Here is a 23826-nt window from a genome sequence, read left to right on the forward strand (position 1 = left end):
TGGGTTCAACTGGGCCACGCCAAATTTCAGCACTGTTCAGAAAAAGCAGCCAAAATAATTCCCAAGGGGTAAAAGAGGGCCCATTAAAAGTATGTTTTACATCATACGTTTAAGTGAGTGAGTTTGTTTAACACTGTTTGAAGACTATTCAGTAATATCACGGCATGTCAGATTGATGTGAAGCAGAAAACGTGATACACAGGTCTCTGACATTTACCACTTAGGTGAAACCCACGAATACGGTGGTGAGTTACTAGACACAAATATGGAATTCAAAGCGGTGGTTATAGGTTTCTGGCCAATCGTAGGGATGCAACTCTGCACAGCAAATTGCAGCACCTTAGATGACTGAGCCACCCATGTCTGCCACATCTGAGAGTCAATACTCCCCAGTCAGCAATATTCCAACTATATCAGGGAAGAAGCAAGATTCAACTATATTTATGTACCAAGGAAATTCAACAGTTTGACAATGCCACACGATGAACACTGATTAAGCTAGCATGAAGAGCCACAGACAAAAGATATCCTACATATTGCACTGAAATGTTTCAAAGTTCAGCCATGCTGACGTTATCCTGAGGGGATCATACAAAGAAAAACGTAAGGTCTTTCAATTCAGTAGACAAGAAATATGATACATGGATAAAAATTGAATTACGAATAGAATGATAATAAATAGGATTGGGTTCTGGAAACTTCACCACTAGGGACTTGCAACACTGACTCACTTGGCTAATAATCATCAACATCCTGGGCCCAGCCTCACAAAGCTATCGTAGCACTACAGTCATCATATCAGCTTTGTGACAGTAGTAGTACTATAATCACTTCAGTCCATGAAGCGATCTAAGTGCAAAGGTGAACATAACTCTAAGACTTTAACATAGACTTACGACTGTCCTAGCACTACGATTCCTTGGTGGATTAGGCCCCAGGACCCTGTTCCACAAAGCGATCATAGCGCTACGACTGTCGTAAGTCTATGTTAAAGTATGGAAGTTATGATCATCTTAGCGCTATGATCGCTTTGTGGAACAGGGCCCGTGGACCTAATGTATCGGTTTTCTCTATCTCTATCCTGTTGTTTTCATAATGAAATGTTCAAAACCTATTGTCTGTACGTAGGCACCACTTCAGATTTTCTTCAACAAATTATTCATATTCGATTTGTCTTCTGTTGCACAGCTTCACAAAATATTTCAGGATATGTGTTTATACACAGTACAAACATCGCCATACTTCAGAGAAACATTCAGATTTTTCACGTCTTCTATTTTCCTTCCTGAAAATTTCTCAAACAATGGAATCGTGTATTGTCCAACAATCTGATTTCTAAGGAAGTTTCAATCCACATTATACACAATTACAGCTGAAGGATGTTGATCCATTCACAGTTTTGGATCACTTATTCAATGATCCGTAATTCTGCTAATTCAGCTGTGTCTTCAAACAATGGTCTTTTCGGCACTACATGGCTCAAGTCTATCAGCTACTTCTGCAGCTCACAACACTTCATTGTAGCACTTCATTCAGATCTACCACTTCACATCAACTCTGCATTACAAAAATAGAATGACCGGTATATGAATACAAATGTATACAATGTCCATCTTACAGGCAATACCCCAGCATGTTGTGACCAGTGAACAAATATCCACACTAGATATGTACCAAATGCTATACTGATGTATCTACTAAGCTACATATACATCATCCTCAGCAACACATCTGACTGGTCATCCAAATCAGCTGATCATCAAGGTTTGATCTTTGATTGGTTAATGAAGATCATGCCATACACATGAAAATCTGATTGGATGATAAAGTCACATGACCAAGATGTTCATCATAAGTGGTCACTATCGATGTCATGAGATCATCTGCATGAGAACTTTTTCTGCTTCCCTGATTCCACTCAAATAAGCTCCTGTCACGGTTTGTGGGAACTGGCGGTTTGTTGCCTGAAAGATAACAGTTCAGTTCTTTTACACCTTCGAAACAATTAATGTCAATATCTTATGATCAACAGAATGAACTTCAATTACAATAGACTCAATACAATTTAGAGATAGACCCAACTTTGAACTTTTGTGACAAGGCTGGGTCATACAAATGTTGAGCAGATCACTATCTTTCACAAAGAGAAACAGCAATAGCTCTAATGATTGTAGACCCGTGAAGATCCGGGATAGAACAGGTCTTCAGCAACCCATACTTGCCGTAAAAGGCGACTATGCTTGTCATAAGAGGCGACTAACGGGATCGGGTGGTCAGGCTCGCTGACTTGGTTGATGCATGTCATCGATCCCAATTGCGTGGATCGATGCTAATGATGTCAATCACTGGATTGTCTGGTCCAGACTCGATTATTTACAGATTGCCATCATATAGCTGGAATATTGCTGAGTGCGGCATTAAACAACAAACAAACAAACAAACTTATGATTGAAAGCAAACTCACAGAAAGGCTTTATAGGGTGGCAATAGATGAGTGTTCCATTCACCCAACTCTGCACCATGATAACATTTCTATGAAAATATTTGCAAAGTCTCTTCCTTCTTAACAATTGCTACCTAGCCGAAACATGACATACCTCCCCACAAAAGAATATCTTCTTTTCCACATCCTCTGCAAGAGCATCGTAGACGGCGCCTTCTCGTCCAACAGGCAGATAGCTGTACACCATGCCTGTGTTGGAGGGGTCCCTCCAGTGAGTCACAAACCACTGACTCGGCTCCGGGACACTCTGAAATAGTTGCACACAGTCAGCCTGGGTGAGGGGAGGTGAGATGGGGTTAAACGTCGCGCTCACAATGATGGCACTTATATCACGACATGTATGCATGTGTGTGTGTGGCTAATGTCGGACTAGCCATAAAAATTACCGTGCCCCAGTTTAATATGAGTACACCCCACTCAGACACAGTATACTGACTTCAAGTCGACGAGTCCTTGCTTTAGATTGAGACCCTTAAGGCCGAGCGTAGGCAGGGTAAGAACAAGTACCATCTTTTTATGTCTTTTGGTATGATGCATACAGGGATCGAACCCCTGATCTTCCTCTCTCCAGGCAGACACTCTACCACTAGACCACAGAGGTGGTCAGTCAGCCTTGGAGCATGACAATCTAGTGGAGCTTACTTCAACACGAGAACATATTCACATGAGTCGCACAGACACAACTTAAGCACATCAAAACCTCCTCACACCTCTCCACTCACCCATAAAATGAAGCACATCATTTCTCATCTCTTCACACACCCACAACTTAAGCACATCATTTCTCACCTCTTCACATCACTCCACACATCCACAACCTAAGCACATCATTTCTCACCTCTTCAGGAAAGAGCTTCCTCAGCACTGCAACACACATCTTGACAATCTCGGCATCTTTCTTCCCCTCTATCAGGGTGAGAGCATCCCCTGTGATGTGTGTCACTAGGATGTTAGTTTTACAATTAGGGGTCTGCAACAGAGGTAGATTCAGAAAGATCAGTCAATGATGCATGGTACATGGTACATGCAAAACAAGTATCTAGTCAAGCAATATATTTAATCCAGATTTTCAAATCACTGAAAATGATCTTCTTTCATAGATCACAATACTTCCTAAGAAGGGTTCCAAACACATCAAGGGACTCCAAGCCATAAGCTAAGGATACCTTATAGAGTCTATGTCACCATGATGTCATGACCAGTATATCTTAGAGTGAGTCTAAGGTTGCTGTGATCCCAGGACAAGCATATATTTCAGCTAGTCTAGGGTTGCCTCGACCCTAAGACCACCATATGATAGCGCTTGTCTAGGGTCGCAGCCACCCAAGTCTTGTTTAATTTCAACATGAGTTCATCCCCAGAATCTCCCTTAAAAAAGCATCAACACACAATGTAAGTCCAATATTACTCATGCTGTTTCGATACCAGTGATAAATGATGATAAGTCAACTGCATGGGGCCCCAAGATTCAAACAAGTCCACACCAGTCTATTACTTGTCATAAGTGCACTTGGTTTATTGCTGTGTCATGTTGCAATGGGATGTTGCTCATTGTATCAACCACTGGTTTGTCCAGCCCAAAACTAATTAACAAGCTTTCATGATATAGATGGAACACTGCAGACTATATAGTTAACACAACAAACAGACAAACCAAATCCTATCTCCAAGTATCCTGATAGTGTGAAGTTAGAGGGACATCATATGTGCGGACTGTATACATATCTCAAAAAACGTCACTGTGTTGTCGTTTCTGCATATGCAAACAGAAACTCACCAACGACAGTACAGATTTGTCTTCAACAAATTCAAGGCCTTTTCAAGGTTCTTTACCCAAATACAAGGCAAACGGATGCACAAACACAAACACGATGCAAATAGTCAGTGCTGGAGTGTAATATAAAGGGAGGTAACTCATCCCAGATCACAGTCACATTCATTTGGTAAAACACTGGCAATTCAAGCAATCATCATGGAAACAAAGTATGCAAAATCACCTATGAAGTTTAAATTTGCAGAATTTCACAAGCATGTTTGTATTTTGTATTAAAATGAATGTGAATGCTATGTGTAGTTCGGGTAGATTTCAAGGTCTTTTCAAGCAATGTGCACACCCTGTATTACCATGTATTTAAATACCCAGTGGTGTTAGTGGATAACCTGATAATATATCCATTGTCTACTTCATAGGCCTGTGTTATTCAAGCTCACCTTTGAGGTAGACAGGTCATAGAAGGTGCTGAACAGTCCTCGCTTTGACTCATGGGGAGGAACATGGCCGAAGAAATCTTCACCTTTGGTTTTCTTGATCCAGAATTTCTTGTCAAATTTCAATGCAACCTAGTAATCAGCAACAGAAAATTACTATCATGAATGAAATTCATTGTAATTTGTGACCTCTATCTTCCCATCGCAAATACATATCATCCCCATCTATTCTATGTCCCTACTTATGAGAGGGTCTTGATAGGGGTGTTACAAGTCAGTAGGTAGTACAATTTTGGGCCTTTAGTAAGTAGTCATTATCTTATTGGCTTAGTCTGAACAAAAACCCACTTTTTTTTGTCAAGTCTAATAAAAAATGTGAAATCATCTCTTATGTGAATACAGATTGTCAGTCTGTCTGTAGGGAAACATGGGAACAACTGGTTTAGTTTTAATTAATGCTAAGCTGTTTTTAGGGACATTTTACTTTAATCTTTTGACTAATCTTACATTTACAATAGCGTATTTTCAGTTGTTTTACGCTGAACAGTATACCCCATCAGGATCCTCTTATAACATGAGAAATCTTCACATCAAGTAGCAGTACTCCCACTTTCTACTGATCTCTGATACTCTAGCAATAAACAATCCATTATCACTTGTAGCCTAAAAAGATACAATTCTTACTCAGCAACGCCTCTTGAAATATTTTGTGGCAGGGGATCCTTTTTGTATGTGAAAAATGTGTGGGACCCAAGTGTCAGATTTCAATTTCTGTCCCAAAGCAAATGAAAATCGTCTCATTATGTTCTTACCTTCTCCACGAGCCCAGCCCCCAGTGCAATGACGGCCTTCAGTTTCCGCTCTGGCAGGTGTGGCTGGAACTGTATCTTATGATTCTTCAGAGTAGACAGGGGGACTGACATTATCACCTGACACAGACAAAAGATAATAGTGCAAACTAACTTTAAGTACATCAACAAAACCCATCATGTCAAATACAAAAGGATGCCAAAACTGCCAACAATTTTCAAAGCCTAAAAATGATCACACATAAGAAGAATAAAAATCAAACTTTATTCATATACTTACTTTCTTACTTTCTAACACATCACGTACAAGAAATATTCTCCAAAGAAGAAAATGTGATCTCATGGTTCTAAAACTACAAAGAAATGTGTCTCAGAACTACAACCCTCAACTTTGTCTCATTTTGAAGGGACAAGTTCCCATACACAGATACAAAATGGAATAAAAAACTCTTGCCATCGATATGTTTATCCTGGCACAGCATAGAACTGTTTGGGGCACACAAAAAACACACAGCTTGTCAGATGTCACCATTACAGCTAGTCTCTGAACAATTCCTAAAACCAATGTCTCAAAAACAAGTCAAGTACAACACAAAATGACTTGAACTGTCAGTATAACATGTGACTGGAAGACCTGAGAAAGAAGACCTATTGTTTGAAGTGAAGACCTTGCCACAGATATAACAATCCAGTCGCTATGGAATACGATGTCAGTACTCACTGCTTTAGACTGGAAGACCTGACCTGAGGTAGTGGTCACAACAACTGGATCGGAACTGAAGTCAATCTTAGACACCTGAAACAGTCATCATATATTTCAAATATGTAGTCTTGCCTAGTTAGTAGTAGCAATGTAATAGAGGTGCGCGATATTACTGGTATTCCGGTATACCACAATATGAAATACCAATGAATACATACCACATATTGTGTTTTTCAAAATCATGTATATCATCTTGATGGAATATTTTACACAGGAAATTGAAATCAAGAAATTAACAACTTTTCCTGCTGTCGAAACATTGAAAGGATTTGTGACAGTATCCTGTATATGATGTGTCTATTACGCATGCTTTGTGACCATAGCAACATCCAACGAAATACAAAGTTGTCAAAAACATGCGGGTGGGGTGGGGTGGGGTGTGTGTGTCTTGTTCAGGTCCATATGAAAATACGCATGCAATACATTGTGGTTCGTATTGCAATACATGAATCATTATTGCAACAAATTGCAGGACAAAATTCAGGCCGATACCCATCACTTCAATAATCAACACATCACATCTGTTCATAGTCTGCTGCAATACATCACTGAAAAGTTAAAAAATATAATTGTCAATATGAACAGTTTCTTGACATATAGAATACTTTCTGTTTGAACTCACATGATGGTTTAACCGAACATCAAGCCCTTCTGCCATCTTATTTAGCACTTGAGAGTAACCTCCCTTGACAAAGATATGAGATCCGGCAAACTGGGGCAGAGCCTCATTCTGATCCCAGGAGAGAGCAGATACATTGTTGAGAGAGCCGCCACAGGCATACTCCAGGTTGCTAATGTGGAACTGGAGCACCTGCTCTTCTTGCTGAGGAGGGAAGGTAACAAACATTCATGATATGTTACATACCAAGGAGAGGAAGAATGACAGAACAGTTCTATATGTAACAGGGATATATTTACTATTCCAAACTAAGTGCCCTTGGCAGGCAAATTTGAGGATTTTTTACACAAATTGGGATTTTACTAAAGATCTTATTGTCTTAAATGTACAGGTATTTAAACATTGCATTCAATGAAATAATGTAAAGCTAAGCTTTAAAGCCTCTTCCTCTTGTATTGGTCCTGTTATCAGAGAAACACATGTCACCTCTACAAAATAATAATACCCGTGAAGATCCGGGGTAGAAAAGGTCTTTAGCAACCCATGCTTGTGGTAAAAGGTGACAATGCTTGTCGGCTAACAGGGTCGGGTGGTCAGGCTCGCTGACCTGTTGACGCATGTCATCGTATCCCAATTGCGTGGATTGATGCTCATGATGTCAATCACTGGATTGTCTGGTCCAGACTCGATTATTTACAGACCGCTGTCATATAGCTGGAATATTGCTGAGTGCGGCGTAAAACAGCAAACAAACAACACCTTAACCATATAAACATGAATTTGGAAATTCACATGATCACATGGAATCATGCCCAGCGGATCCTGGCATAGGAGTCATGGAACAACTGTCAAGCTAGGTGCAATGACTTAGACAGCTGGGCCACCCATGCCCACAAAACCCATGTTGAAGTACAGTGTGCACATAACACAGTATTAATAGTTAGAAATCCATGTTTCTTAAGATTCCTCATGGCGGTGAAATAAGCATCTGCACTTTGATAAAACGTTAATAACAAGCTCAATAACCATGACAGACAAAATAACATAGAACATATTTCCTCAACTATAACCAACAAGCCAATGCTTGATATTAACACGAAATAACCAGTCCCTTAATTCCAATCACCAGACAGGGTAACCTGGTAACAACAAGTACCATCTTTTGACGACTTTTGGTATGACACAGAAGTGAACCCCGGACTTTCCACAATCAGGGCAGACCCTCTACCACTAGGCAACAGAGGTGGTCAGATCACATACGAATGTCTGCACGGTCATCCAAATCTGACATCCAATCTAAACCATAACATGTTATCAAGGCATCATCTGATCAAGGGAACATCTGATCAATGAATGGACTTCGCATACCTAGGTATCAAACCTGGTTTACGCTCTACCACTAGACCACGGAGGAGGTACATTGCTAACAACATTTGCTGAGTTGATACTGACCTTCGTGAACATGATCTGGGACTCATCCACAAATTGTTGATGCATCTCATAGAATTTTTCTGAAAGCATGAAATTATGTGTGATGACATAGTAAAACCATCATATATTAGCACAGGAAGAAGATCTTAATGCCCAGGAGTCGGACTAGCAACACAATGCGTGGTGTCTAAAATATCCAAGTATTTTTATTCTAAACATTAGTGGTGCATGTTTATTCCAAAGTCTACTCTTCATCTACAAACTCACCGAACAGGCTGACATCAGCTGTGATATCCTTGTTCTTTCTCCACTCAGCAATGATATCCAGCATTGCATTGAAATGGAAGTCAATTCTGCGATCAACATCCTCTGTAACGACATGCCCATCCTCTGTGATGAGTGGACAATGTTCCCTCACTGGCGTCAGCTCCATCCCAGCCTGCCAGCAACAGACAGTACAAGTCAGCAACAGAGAGTACAAGACAGCAACAGACAATACAAGTCAGCAACAGAGAGTACAAGACAGCAACAGAGAGTACAAGACAGCAACAGAGAGTACAAGACAGCAACAGGCAGTACAAGACAGCAACAGAGAGTACAAGACAGCAACAGACAGTACAAGACAGCAACAGGCAGTACAAGACAGCAACAGACAGTACAAGACACCAACAGGCATTTCAAGACAGCAACAGACAATACAAGACAGCAACAGGCAGTACAAGACAGCAACAAAGTATACAAGACAGCAACAGAGAGTTCAAGACAGCAACAGACAATACAAGACAGCAACAGAGAATACAAGACACCAACAGGCAGTACAAGACAGCAACAGAGTGTACAAGACACCAACAGACAGTACAAGACACCAACAGACAGTACAAGACAGCAACAGAGAATACAAGACAGCAACAGAGTGTACAAGACAGCAACAGACAGTACAAGACAGCAACAGAGAATACAAGACAGCAACAGACAGTACAAGACAGCAACAGACAGTACAAGACAGCGACAGAGAGTACAAGTCAGCAACAGACAGTGCAAGACAGCAACAGAGTGTACAAGACAGCAACAGACAGTACAAGACAGCAACAGAGAATACAAGACAGCAACAGAGTGTACAAAACAGCAACAGACAGTACAAGACAGCAACAGAGAGTACAAGTCAGCAACAGACAGTACAAGACAGCAACAGACAGTACAAGACAGCAACAGACAGTACAAGACACCAACAGACAATACAAGACTGCAACCGACAATACAAGACAGCAACAGTCACAGATAGCTGATGTCACCCACAGTCAGGGAAAGCTCAAGTCGCCAACAGTCATGAATAGCTGAAGTCACCCACAGTCATGAATAGCTGAAGTCACCCACAGTCACAGATAGCTGAAGTCACCCACAGTCATGGATAGCTGAAGTCACCAACAGTCATGGATAGCTGAAGTCACCAACTGTCACGGATAGCTCAAGTCACCCACAGTCATGAATAGCTCAAGTCACCAACAGTCATGAATAGCTCAAGTCACCAACAGTCACCCACATTCACAGATAGCTGAAGTCACCCACAGTCATGGATAGCTCAAGTCACCAACAGACAGGGATAGCTCAAGTCACCAACAGTCAGCGACAGCTCACGACATGAACAGTCACAGATAGCTCAAATCACCCACAGTCACAGATAGCTGAAGTCACCCACAGTCATGGATAGCTCAAGTCACCAACAGTCATGAATAGCTCAAGTCACCAACAGTCATAGATAGCTGATGTCACCAACAGTCAGGGATAGCTCAAGTCACCAACAGTCATAGATAGCTGATGTCACCAACAGTCAGGGATAGCTCAAGTCACCCACAGTCAGGGATAGCTCAAGTCACCAACAGTCATGAATAGCTCAAGTCACCAACAGTCATGAATAGCTCAAGTCACCAACAGTCACAGATAGTTCAAGTCACCCACTGTCATGAATAGCTCTAATCACCAATAGTCACGGATAGCTCAAGTCACCCACAGTCACGGATAGCTCAAGTCACCCACAGTCAAGGATAGCTCAAGTCACCAACAGTCAGCGATAGCTCAAGTCACCAACAGTCACCCACATTCACAGATAGCTGAAGTCACCCACAGTCATGGATAGCTGAAGTCACCCACAGTCATGGATAGCTGAAGTCACCCACAGTCATGGATAGCTCAAGTCACCAACAGACAGGGATAGCTCAAGTCACCAACGGTCAGCTCACGACATGAACAGTCACAGATAGCTCAAATCACCCACAGTCACAGATAGCTGAAGTCACCCACAGTCATGGATAGCTCAAGTCACCAACAGTCATGAATAGCTCAAGTCACCAACAGTCATAGATAGCTGATGTCACCAACAGTCAGGGATAGCTCAAGTCACCAACAGTCAGTGATAGCTCAAGTCACCCACATTCATGGATAGCTCAAGTCACCCACAGTCAGGGATAGCTCAAGTCACCAACAGTCATGAATAGCTCAAGTCACCAACAGTCATGAATAGCTCAAGTCACCAACAGTCACAGATAGTTCAAGTCACCCACAGTCATGAATAGCTCTAGTCACCAATAGTCACGGATAGCTCAAGTCACCCACAGTCATGGATAGCTCAAGTCACCAACAGTCAAGGATAGCTCAAGTCACCAACAGACAGGGATAGCTCAAGTCACCAACCGTCAGCGACAGCTCACGACATGAACAGTCACAGATAGCTCAAATCACCCACAGTCACAGATAGCTGAAGTCACCCACAGTCATGGATAGCTCAAGTCACCAACAGTCATGAATAGCTCAAGTCACCAACAGTCATGAATAGCTCAAGTCACCAACAGTCACAGATAGTTCAAGTCACCCACAGTCATGAATAGCTCTAGTCACCAATAGTCACGGATAGCTCAAGTCACCCACAGTCATGGATAGCTCAAGTCACCAACAGTCAAGGATAGCTCAAGTCACCAACAGACAGGGATAGCTCAAGTCACCAACCGTCAGCGACAGCTCACGACATGAACAGTCACAGATAGCTCAAATCACCCACAGTCACAGATAGCTGAAGTCACCCACAGTCATGGATAGCTCAAGTCACCAACAGTCATGAATAGCTCAAGTCACCAACAGTCATAGATAGCTGATGTCACCAACAGTCAGGGATAGCTCAAGTCACCAACAGTCAGTGATAGCTCAAGTCACCCACATTCATGGATAGCTCAAGTCACCCACAGTCAGGGATAGCTCAAGTCACCAACAGTCATGAATAGCTCAAGTCACCAACAGTCATGCATAGCTCAAGTCCCCAACAGTCACAGATAGTTCAAGTCACCCACAGCCATGAATAGCTCTAGTCACCAATAGTCACGGATAGCTCAAGTCACCCACAGTCACGGATAGCTCAAGTCACCAACAGTCAAGGATAGCTCAAGTCACCAACAGTCAAGGATAGCTCAAGTCACCAACAGTCAGCGACAGCTCACGACATGGACAGTCAGGGATAGCTCAAGTCACCAACAGTCAGCGACAGCTCACGACATGAACAGTCACGATAGCTCAAGTCACCAACAGTCAGCGATAGCTGAAATCACCAACAGTCACGGATAGCTCAAGTCACCAACAGTCAGCGATAGCTCAAGTCAGCAACAATCACAGTTAACAAAAGAAAAGAAAGTCTCCATGTAATATTAGCAACAGAGACCAATGTCCCATAGACAGGTAATACAGACATTCAGAGAACTTCAACAAGACCCTCTTTGTCAGTTGACACATAGACAATAACCATAATAATTGACTTGCAATGATCAGTAAAATCTTCACACATATCCTAAGGAAGCATGTTTAGAAACATATTACTATTTATAACAAAGTAATCAGTTTCCTTGGTGATGACATTGATATTTTGTTCTAAGAGCAAGAATGTGAACTGTTTCAATCTAAGAAACATTGATTTAAGGATCTGTTGATATCTGTAGTTCCAAATTCTTGTTGTCATCTTTTGGTCAAGTTGAACTGTTTCACTTACCTGACTGCACATTATGGCCACAGGGTTGTTGTAGCATCCTGCCAAGAGTTGTGCCCCTTGACCGACCACCACTCCAAGACTCGTGTCGTCATGGACCCTCCCTCCCAGGCGGTTCTGGGATTCCAACACCACTGCCTGCAACAACAGTAGAAAAGGTCAACTGACTTTCCTGAATGATGACATAACTACTGCTACCTAAAGGGTCATCATCAAGTGCTCACTCTAAGTCCTGCAAATGATGATGATGTTGATGATGTTTATGATGTTTGTTGTTTAATGCAGCACTCAGCAATATTCCAGCTATATGATGGCGGTCTGTAAATAATCGAGTCTGGACCAGACAATCCAGTAATTGACATCATGAGCATCGATACACGAAATTGGAATACGATGACATGCATCAACCAAGTCAGCGAGCCTGACCATCCAATCCCGTTAGTCGACTCTTACGACAAGCATGGGTTGCCGAAGACCTATTCTACCCCAGATCTTCACGGGTCTGCAAATGAACAACATGATCCTGCTACTATAGCATCATCTGGGATTGTCTACGTGTGAGACCTAACTAGTAGTTACAACACTGGTGTTGCATGCAGAAAGGTTAATCCACTGTGATGTATTTCGGCCATGTGGGACTTAAGGTCCTTAAGCTTTTGGGGCATATTTCAGATGCTTCTTCTGTGGGAGTGAATACTGCCCAACATCAAGAAAACTTCCTGACAAGTAGTTCTTACCTTACAACCGTAGTTCTTGAGAGCTCTTGCTGCTGCCAGTCCACTCATTCCGCCTCCAATGATTAACACCTCCTGATGAAGAAACGGTTACAATGTCACAAGAATCAGTGATTACAGTGTTACGTCAACTAGAAGCAGTTTTTGGTGGACTGCAAAGTCAATTAATTCATAAACAGATCAACAGCATTCTCTTCCTAAATGCAAAGTATAATGGTCACAGCTCATTGGAAATGTCAAAATTTAGAGCAAAAGCATAAAACTTGTTCTGTAAAATCCTAGAAACTAGTAAAAGACATCTGGCATTGTTTTTAACACATCAAAATGTTAAACTCACAATATCTATCCAGTGGTATGACTAAAGCATGTGAAAACATTCAAACAAAGTATTGAAGCTCTTTATAAAGACAATAAACAATAAACAATAAATATTTGAACAAAGTTTTTTTAACAATGGTTCAGCCTAAACAATTTTTAGTTGGACAAAACAATTCCTCTTATGCATGTCCTAACACATCTTCTCTCTACTTTATCATTTTCATGAGTCCTATTGCTTTATATTTTGACTTTATCAGAGTAATTCCTGTATAAATCTTGTGTCTGTATAAACACATATCCCAACACCACCGACCTTCTGCAGCTTGGTCTGAGGTTTGAGGTCTGTTGGGGGTGACAGAAGACCTGTGTTGATGAAGCCTTTCCGCGTGAGGTACCAGATGATACGATCCAGATCCTCCACACATCGGATCCGTGTGATGCCACGGCAGATGAGGTCGGGAACAATCTTATCCACTGTCAGCCATTCCTGCAAATCACAGTTCATTGAAACCGATCAAATCTCTGTTTTTATAAGGACTCAATAAGTGCTGACATAAGCCTCAAAGATGAGGGACATATTTTCCCTTGACCATTGTTGATCTCTGTTCAAAATGTACACTGCATTGTTGACAAATAAAAAAAAATTACATTAGAAATATGATCAGGTCATGTTACAGTTATTTGATGACTGCAATATAATTTTTAAAATGAAAAGAAAATTCTGAAAAAGTAATCGATCAGATGAATTAATGACCTGATATGATGTGATGCTCATCATCCGAATCAATTTAAACACTTTACCTTGGTGTTTCGGGCCCACTGAACCATGACAAAGTTTCTGAGAGCCAGGTACAGGATGGAGTGTTCGTTTGCCATGACCGGGAATTCATCGATCTCATCATTCTCCATTATACTAGCATGGAAACTCAGGGCATGCTGGGGTTCCTCCGGGTGGGAGAATGGCCGGGCGTAGTCCGAACAATCCGCAAAATCTGCACACACAGGGAAAAATACCACTACAACCATAGGTTAACACTTTGGGAACTGCACTGTCTTATTCTGTGGACTCGGACAGTTTTCTGCCAGGTCAACATCTCATACACAACAACAATACCTCTACTGGACATCATCTTTCACCATCATGACCAACTGTGGCACCACAGATTTGAACATGAGTTAGGGAGTTTTGTATAACTCTGCTTTGAACAGTATTTCAGTTACATCACAGCTAACCCAGGAAGATCCAGGTTAGAGTAGGTCTTCACGACCCTTGCTTTTCCTAAGCAGTGGCTATGCTTGTCATAAGGGGCGACTAATGGGATCGGGTGGTCAGTCTGTAAGTAATTGGACCAGTGAAGATCCGGGGTCTTCATGACCCTTGCTTTTCCTAAGCAGTGGCTATGCTTGTCATAAGGGGCAACTAATGGGATTGGGTGGTCAGTCTGTAAGTAATTGGACCTGTGAAGATCCGGGGTAGAAAAGGTCTTCAGCAACCCATTCTTGTTGTAAAAGGCGACTATGCTTGTCATAAGAGGCGACTATTGGGATCGGGTGGTCAGATTAGATGATTTGGTTGGTGTATGTCATTGTATCTCAGTTGGGATTAGGTCATCCATGTCCCGACACACCCACCAGCCAAAATCTACTAGGTGCCAAGCAGATGCTGAGCTTGCTATCGGTACACATATAACATGTTTGTAATTTGCTTCTGCTCAACCAGCAGTGAATGGGTACCTGGCAGGATGACATGGTAATGTGACTGTTAACCTTCTAGTGACTCACAGGCACCTTGGGTTGCATACTCCCCAGGGAGCTGAGAATGGCAATCGAGCGCACACTGATCCAATGACCGGGGTAACAATGGAGTGCTATTATTCCACCCACTACTTACCAACTGGTTTAGCCTTTAGTTGCTTGATGATTGGGTCAGTACAGCTGAGCCCCACACTGTCGGGGAACATGTCGGCCAGGAGCCCCACCCCCGGGAAGCTGTGCAAGTACACCTGGTAGGTCAGCTGGCAGTACCACGACTGGTTCCGCAACAACTGCACCCGCTACAACACACAAGGAACCATACCATTATCAGGTCAAAGGGAACTGAAAGACAGTGAATGAAGGTTCTTCCAAGCATACCTCAAAATGTGTTGTCATACCACTATTGAGATGGTTTGAATTTCATTGGTTAATCCACATCATGTGACGAAACAAAACATTTTAGTGCTGACCCAACAACAGAAGTCTGATGCGAAAGAGTTTGGTCAATCACATGGCTGACAAAGAGCTTGAATATTGACCTGTCACATGATCATCACTGACCTGCCACATCATTAATATTGATTTTGTCAACAAGAAAAAAATTGCATCTGTGAGTTGGAAAGTATCACAAGAAAACAACATGACATCTGTGAGTTGCACAACACAGTTTGCAGTTCAAATGTTTGAAACATGGGACAACAAATATGAAACAAACATTTCATAAATTAATTTTAGTATAACAAAACAACAGATTAATCTTGAATCAATTGTATACTGACAACTGCAGAACAAATAGTACTTTATTTTTTATCTGATAAATAACTGCACTGATAACAGTGATAATTTTCAAATGTACATCTGAAGTAGTTGGGTGGATGTCACTGTCAGCCACAACTTCTTCTAGCAACATCACAACGGATCACCAAGGATCAGATTCGTATATACCATTGTAGGTGGTATTTACCCACAAGGCTGCACACCCAGCCCCCTTATAAAGCACCTTGACACAATAGATAAAACACTGTCATACCTCATCTTCAGGTACTGAACAGGCCTGGTACTGTTTTTCCTTCTGGAAAAACAAAATGAGCTGCATGAAGTACAATTGTCATTCCTTTCATAAAATCAAACTGTATTATATGTCACATTTGACAATTTCTGCACAATGTGTGCAGCAACCAGCATGTAGAAGCTATATAAAGGCTTCACTAACCCAAACGAAGAGGAACTGCAGTCCTTTGGATATTTATATGGAATCTGGAGTGAGTGAGTTGGGTTTAACGCCGCTTTTAACAGTATTACAGTTATATCTCGGCGTGTAAGCTTAATATGGGAGGAAAGCCCGAAGTCATGCAGGTCTCAGACGTTTACCATTTCGGTGAAACCATGAGCACGGGTATGTTGCTGACAAACCTAAAAACATAATCGGGTCGAACCGGGATTCGAACCCACAATCATAGGTTTCTGGCGTGCCCAAGGGACGCAACTCTGCACAGCGAATCGCGGCGCCTTAGACGACTAGGCCACCCGTGCCCCCTAAGAACTAAGAACATCTGCCCAGATGTGTTCGTCAATGAGGACCAGCCCTATTACTAAGGACAGCAATATCAAGCACAAAATACCCAGGTCTGTAGTTATGAAGTAATCCATAAGTCTATGCAGCATTTCTTAAAACCGTTCTATATATCCCATCACACAAAACACATAGATCCAGTTTCTGCATGGAATGTGAGTGAGATGTGCATTTACGCCGCTTTTGGCAATATTCCAGCAATATCACTGCAGGGGACACCAAAATGGGCTTCACACATTGTAGCAATGTCGGGAATTGAACCTGTGTCTTCGGTGTGATGAGCGAACACTTTAACTACTAGGATACCAAGCCGACCCTTTTCTGCATGGAAAACATTGAAGCAATTATAGCAATAATGAAATTACTCATGCTAACAAATGCATTTTCAAACTCACCTTCACACCAAGAGGCGACATTCCACACACATAGTTGCGCACCAGGTCCGAAGTGACTTGAGCGTCACGTGTCATCTGGCGCCATCTTCGGCACGGAGGCTTATTACACTGCAACCAATATGGTAGCATCTTGTCACTCATGAACGCCTTAGTGGTGGGTTCTGATCGGCCATAAGTGGACCAGTCCATCTTCCAATCAGCAAATGCATTGTACCCTTCTTTGTGGCTGGAACAGAGATCAAACAAACACTGTTACCTTGGTTACCACAGGCAAAACAATTACAGAAAATTCAACTATGGTAATGCTCATAATCAGGACCTGAACATTCTTTATTGTAGTGCAACTGACAAGCACTTCTTTGACACTGACTAAGGAACATAACTGGTGTTGATCTGAGATTTGAACCATCATGTTTGTCTGTTTGTTTGTTTAATGTTGCACTCAGCAATGTTCCAGTTATATGATGACAGTCGGTAAATAATTGAGTCTGGACCAGACAATCCAGTGAATGACATCACAAACATCGAATGCAATAGGGATACGATGAAATCAACCAAGTCAGAGAGCCTGACCACATAATCTGGTTAGTCGCCTCTTATGACACTTATAGGTTGTTGAAGATAATTCTAATCTTTACAAGTCTTGAACAATCGTGAGCATGATGAGAAATGCATTGGACAGTTGCAGTTAAAAAAACACTGAACATGGTGAAAAATATAAACATGTCAAATGTGTATGTAGACACAGATGGCTTGCTTTTATGTGCAAAGACCTTTTGAAAAAGATATTTACCCTCTGTAGAAATGTTCAAAGCATTCATTACAGAAGTGTTCCCCTGACGACATGTGGTACCAGCGTGATGTGTACCCACTTCCGCAACACCTGCAGACACAAATAGACACTGGTAGTGGTAAACAAAGACACACATTGGTAAACACTGGCAGATAGACACCGTAAACACAGACACTGTAAACACAGACACTGATAATGTGAACATGTATATACAAGCTTCTTTTTGATGTCAGTTGCTGGTCAGATCATTTAGTTTGATGATTCGCTGTCAGCTGTTGACACTGACATGTATCATATTTTTAAAAAACAGGACAAAATTTCCTGATCATGCTGAAAACACTACATGAATTACGGCCACAAGTTACATCCTCAATTACACATATTCTGAACAGCTAAAATGATGGTTTTGATATTTTGTACAAATCATCATCATCATCATCATCATCATCGTCATCTTCATCAACATTATTTTTATTATTATAGAAACAAGGTCCCATAATCATCATCATCATCGTCATCTTCATCATCATCAACATTATTTTTAATATTATAGAAACAAGGTCCCATAATCATCATCATCATCGTCATCTTCATCATCATCAACATTATTTTTATTATTATAGAAACAAGGTCCCATAACACACATTGCTATCGCGAACTAATTTGTTCAAACTTGTCTTTACCATTTTGCATTTTAACCAATATCATGATAATGATGATAAGATGTGAAACAATTTATCAAATTGTTGATATTTGTTATCATGGTGCCTGACATTGTTAAAGAAATATTGATGGATCTGAAGTCAATGAACAGACTTATAATCTTGCAGTGTAGAGTAATAGGCATCATATTTACTGACAGATTCAACTCCCAAGTATTTCATGTTAAGCAAGGAAGATAAAACAGACACAATTACTTACTTTTCTGTGGATTTGGCAAAACATATTGGTGTGGTTGCCGCACATCCTTTTGTTGGGCATCTCTTTACTGGCTTAAAGTTCATAGAAGTCTTCTCTTGTGGTTCACAATCATCGGAATCATATTTTGCACTGCGTTTGATACAGCGACCTGATCTAAAAATGGTCAAACATTCAACATGTAATCACGATATAGTCATTCAAAAGTTTGCTTGTACATGTTGTAAGGTCTCAGATATTCACACTACAATAAACCTTCAAATCACGATGTTTCTTCATAATGATATCCACAACTGAACATCGCTATTACTTAAGTCTTGCTTTTCCTAAACAAAATTGAAATAAATGTTGAAATTATGACTGGTCAGCAATATTTCAGCTGCACCACAGTGACCAATTTTACAACTTTTGCAGTTGTAACCATCCTTTAAAATGTAATATATTTGTAATTAAGATGATTATCAGTCTATTCATTTTATAAAGTGTAAATACTATCTGCTCCAGACTTGATTATTCACAGACTGCCATTTAGCCCAGGCACTGCTGTGGTTGGTTGGTTTGTTGTTAAACGCTGCACTCAGCAATATTCCAGCTACTTGAAGGCGGCCTGTAAATAATCGAGTCTGGACCAAACAATCCAGTGATTAATAGCATGAGCATCGATCAACGAAATTGGGATCGATAATATGCATCAACCAAGTCAGCGAGCCTGACCACCCGATCTCTTTAGTCGCCTCTTATGACAAGCATAGTCGCCTTTTACGGCAAGCATGGGTTGCTGAAGACCTATTCTACCCCGGATCTTAACAGGTCGACACTGCTGTGTGTGGCATTACACAACAAAAAACAAAATGTGTACAGTATTTACAAAGACAATATCCAGAGTGTTCATGACAAGCCTTTGGTTTGGTTTATAGATGCTATAGGTGACAATTAGGAGATAAACCTACTGTGTTTTGAAATTTGATGTAGTCCCACTGTAGAGAAGATACCTCTAATTTTAATTTGGAACCAAGCGCTTTAACAGTGATTGATCGGCAGCCATTTTCTTATGAATCGATGTGTAGGCTATCGTTTTTTGGAATGAAAAGGCATAATATATTTAAAAGGGGTTTCAGTAGCAAAATGGAAACCTCTTCTTAACCAATCAGAATCAAGCATTCTTCAATGTCATGGTAGAATCAGTAACACGACTATGAGAATGTTACAGTAAGCACAGGAAGCTATGTCCTTGAGAGTATTTTTACCTTTTTACTGCAACATCGGCATCATGGCCATTATTTTTACTTCCTTCCCCAGGCATTTTGCCTGATTCCATGACTTGGATCAGTTCACAGGTAACAGCTGAGATAGCACTCTCTAGGGTTTACTGCAAAATAAACATGACTTATAAATGCTGGACATGTGGGGAAAAAACACACAAAATAAACATTGATCATGTCAATGGAAAAGGTATGATCAGAGCAGTCTAAAGTGAAGCCAGTTAGCAGTTGGCACTGATGGAATATTTACATGATTGAGGAGACTCCATACTTGGACATTTCATAAGATAATGCAAATTAAAATGTTTTCAAATAATAGGTTTGAAATCTATAGGTTTCAAATTAATGTTTCAAACTGAGTTCAAACCTTGAAATAGAAAACATCGAAAAGGGAGTGACACTTGCAATGATTAGTTCCTGCATTGTCTGAAGTGGACACCACTATTACTATGGCGTTTCAATGCTCTACGGACAAGGGAGATCAAGCATCACAGCATGTGAAAGTCTTTACGTCATTGTCCATTAACTGATTAAGTGTTCTGTCTAGAATGTATTGTTAAAATCAAGACAATTCATATTCACGGATCCACATCATAGTATTTGCAATGTATATTTGGTTAAATGAGTATTTGAAACTGGCTACCAGTTGGGTATGTTAAAAAGGTGCTTATGCATCAGGGGTCATCGAGTGTGCATAAGCTCCTCTCAGTGATCTCTCTTTGAGACACGTGTCTTTGAGACATGTGACCAAGAGGCTGTGATATTAAATTCTAAAGGTGCTCCCAAATATTGACTAAATGAAAAGGCAATAGTTGAGCATTGTGGTCACTGCACATGCATAGTTTCATGCAAAACTATTAAGTAGTTTTAGTAAACTCTGAGAGTTATGGCTCAGAAACATAATTCAGGAATCCAAAATGTTACGGTTCAAAATGGAACAATAATAAAATATTTTTTCATAACTTTTATGGCTAATGAAACTTTTGTGTAATAATCATGCTCAATTATACAAAAGCAAAGAAGAAACATATCCACAAAAAATATATAGAAATCATCTTTTCATAAACTGTTATGACATGGCAGAGTTACTTATGTTCTTCTGTACATGAAACGTTGGAATAACCCTTATCATGCTTATCATGCTTATAAGATATGGAACGGATTAAGGAACTGAAAATATGGATTAGAAAGAATGCATTGAGAGAGCTGTATGTTGTAGAACTCCTAGACAGAATACAAAATAATTGACTTAAGACCTTAGGTTGTGTTTTACAAACATCAATAATCATACACTCGATGTTCATGATGTACGCAGAATTCCATTATTTTTATATTATATGTAGGAACATGCATAAAGTATGAGTACTCAGGTTATGATAACCTATCACACTGTAAGAAATTATGAAATCATTTACATGATCAAACCAGTGTTTAAATAAGTTAAAAGACATATATTTTAAAATACACATATTGGAACTACAAAAAATACAAAATAATAGCTAAATACATCAAATGTAATCATCATAATAACATGACTAACAACCACAATTGTTTCTAATAAATTTGGATTGGCATTGCAATACCTAAATATGACAACAAAAAAGTTACTATTAACTATCTAAAATGATCCTAAGCAAGAGATCAAAATGAGCAATTGATCTTCATGATGTTGAAATGACAAAACACATTAAAATTGAAATTTGCAGTGATAAAGACAAATTCATATGGTTCATAAAACAATTATATTATCTATGTTGCTATACCAAGCAATCCTTGAATTGGATCATTCTGACAGCAAATGGTTTAACTCACCAGCGACGAAACCACAAGTTACTTATGGTTTCAGCATTAATCAAGAAGTTTTCAACAGCTTAAGTACAGCGGGTGCTAAAGATCACATTCCATCAAATCTACTGCCTCACATTTGTGGCAAGGTTAGAGGAAAAAGATTAAGAAAGTTTCCCAATATTTCATATTACGCCATGTCTACAAATCAAACATTTTCCTACACTTGCTACTGTTAGTAAAACTACTTTGCAACAAAACCTATTTACAATTAACATGATTAAGAACATCAACACATTCATAGTCAAAAAGACTATGACCTAAAGCAAAAACAAAGATATTTAAGTTTTACCATTAGGAAATTTCAATTATTACACTAAAAGTGTCAACCTTAGAGATTGGAAGTTCAGTACATCACTTATACCATGTATACATTTATGACTCACTCAAAATTACAAAAGGAAATAAAAGTGAATCAGTCATGAATAGACTAAACATCAGATTTGTTCACAATCAAATAGAAGCATTTTCAAAATATCAAGCTCTCCATTGAATAAAAATGGACTTTTGAACATGTCTTTTGTATGTACAGCTATCTGTATTTTTAACTAAAACTTGTTATACTTAGCTGATAGAGCGTTGAACAGAAAAAATTGGTAGACAACATGGACAAAGTGGATTTAGTAAAGTATTCAAAATTAGGAATTTCTTGTGTGAGATAGTCATGTGCCAATAAACATGATGCAAGACATATTATCATGTAACTTACATCATGTACACAGGCTGTGTGTGTGTGTGTCAGTGAGGTGGGTGGGGGCTTGAAAACATTTGCATCCACTTGTCACAACTTTCAGCATCTTTTTCACCATGATTTAGTTTCTGACTTTACTGGGCCTGAATAATGTTTACTAGTACCATGTAAACTTATGCTTCGGGAGCAGGTCAAAATGGCCTCATGTCACAACGGCTTCGGGCTAATGGCCGAAGTTGCATAGTGCTATACACTGTTATATAAGTAAGATTAATTTTGCAATAATGTAATATAAATAGGGAAAAAAACATAACTTGTATTATCTGACAACAAATGTGTCGTTGTTTACAGCATATTTTAACCACTGAGTGTGCATACATGGCATAGGTCCGATCAGCAGATAATGTTGCTTATATTGGAAATAACAAATTAGAATAACATGTGAAATTACTTATCATATTCAAAATGTGACTTCATTGTATGATGTTTATGATGCAACTGGATGTGTGTGTACAAATATAAGTGAATATCGTCGTAAATACTCAGTATTGACAGGCTTAACTAATGTATCTCGGCTGTGAAGTTTGAATCCAATACCTAGCTGATAAGCGTGTATGAAATGCACAAGTAAACAGAACAATCGAGTTTTATTCAGAGCTTTAAATGATTTTTTTCAGTGAAAACAATTCAATTACTTCAAATGTAAAGCGGAAGTCTATAAAATATGTATATTTGTAGCATGCATCTTGACAGGCATTCTGTGATTGTTTTGACAATAAATCTTGCGTTGAAAATCGCATGAATAGTCAGATTCATTTGGATATACAATGTCATGCATATATCTAATCTCAAAATAAGATAAATAACATATAAGACTGCTAATTTCGTCACTGCAATTAATTTTCAGCGAATATTTACCATAATATTAGCAGAAAATGTGTGTCAACCTCGCACATTTTCAATCTGCAAACAATGTCCCGGAAGTGCTTGACTTTTCGATCTTCATATTCGAAGGGGCATAACTCGAAAAAAATACAAACCTCCCGTTAAACAAAGTAGCACACACGATGTGTGTGTTTATTCGACCACACCCCGAATAAATCCAAAATTAAATGTCATAATAAGGTGATTTTGATATCAATGTTTTTCACCCATTTTTTAAATATATCACCTGTCGAAGAGATG

At 39.9% G+C, this 23826-nt stretch overlaps 1 protein-coding gene across 1 annotated transcript; it reads right to left on the bottom strand.

Annotated features, from left to right (window-relative positions):
• Positions 1-1006: 1006 nt before the first annotated feature.
• Positions 1007-23629, bottom strand: LOC139460113 (lysine-specific histone demethylase 2-like). The gene is made up of 20 exons (XM_071241696.1): positions 23560-23629; positions 20091-20212; positions 18847-18999; positions 17926-18015; positions 17133-17358; positions 16195-16236; positions 15301-15463; positions 14211-14401; positions 13723-13896; positions 13095-13166; positions 12361-12495; positions 8601-8772; positions 8355-8413; positions 6906-7106; positions 6242-6316; positions 5524-5640; positions 4715-4843; positions 3342-3473; positions 2598-2750; positions 1007-1964 (listed from the first exon to the last, which is right to left on the bottom strand). Exons 2-20 carry the CDS (start codon positions 20159-20161, stop codon positions 1872-1874), a joined length of 2448 nt encoding a protein of 815 aa, XP_071097797.1. The 5' UTR covers positions 20162-20212; positions 23560-23629; the 3' UTR covers positions 1007-1871.
• Positions 23630-23826: the final 197 nt, after the last annotated feature.

The sequence above is a fragment of the Haliotis cracherodii genome, unplaced genomic scaffold (assembly GCF_022045235.1).
Source record: "Haliotis cracherodii isolate W230 unplaced genomic scaffold, xgHalCrac1.p SCAF_1, whole genome shotgun sequence".
Lineage (NCBI taxonomy): Eukaryota > Metazoa > Mollusca > Gastropoda > Lepetellida > Haliotidae > Haliotis > Haliotis cracherodii.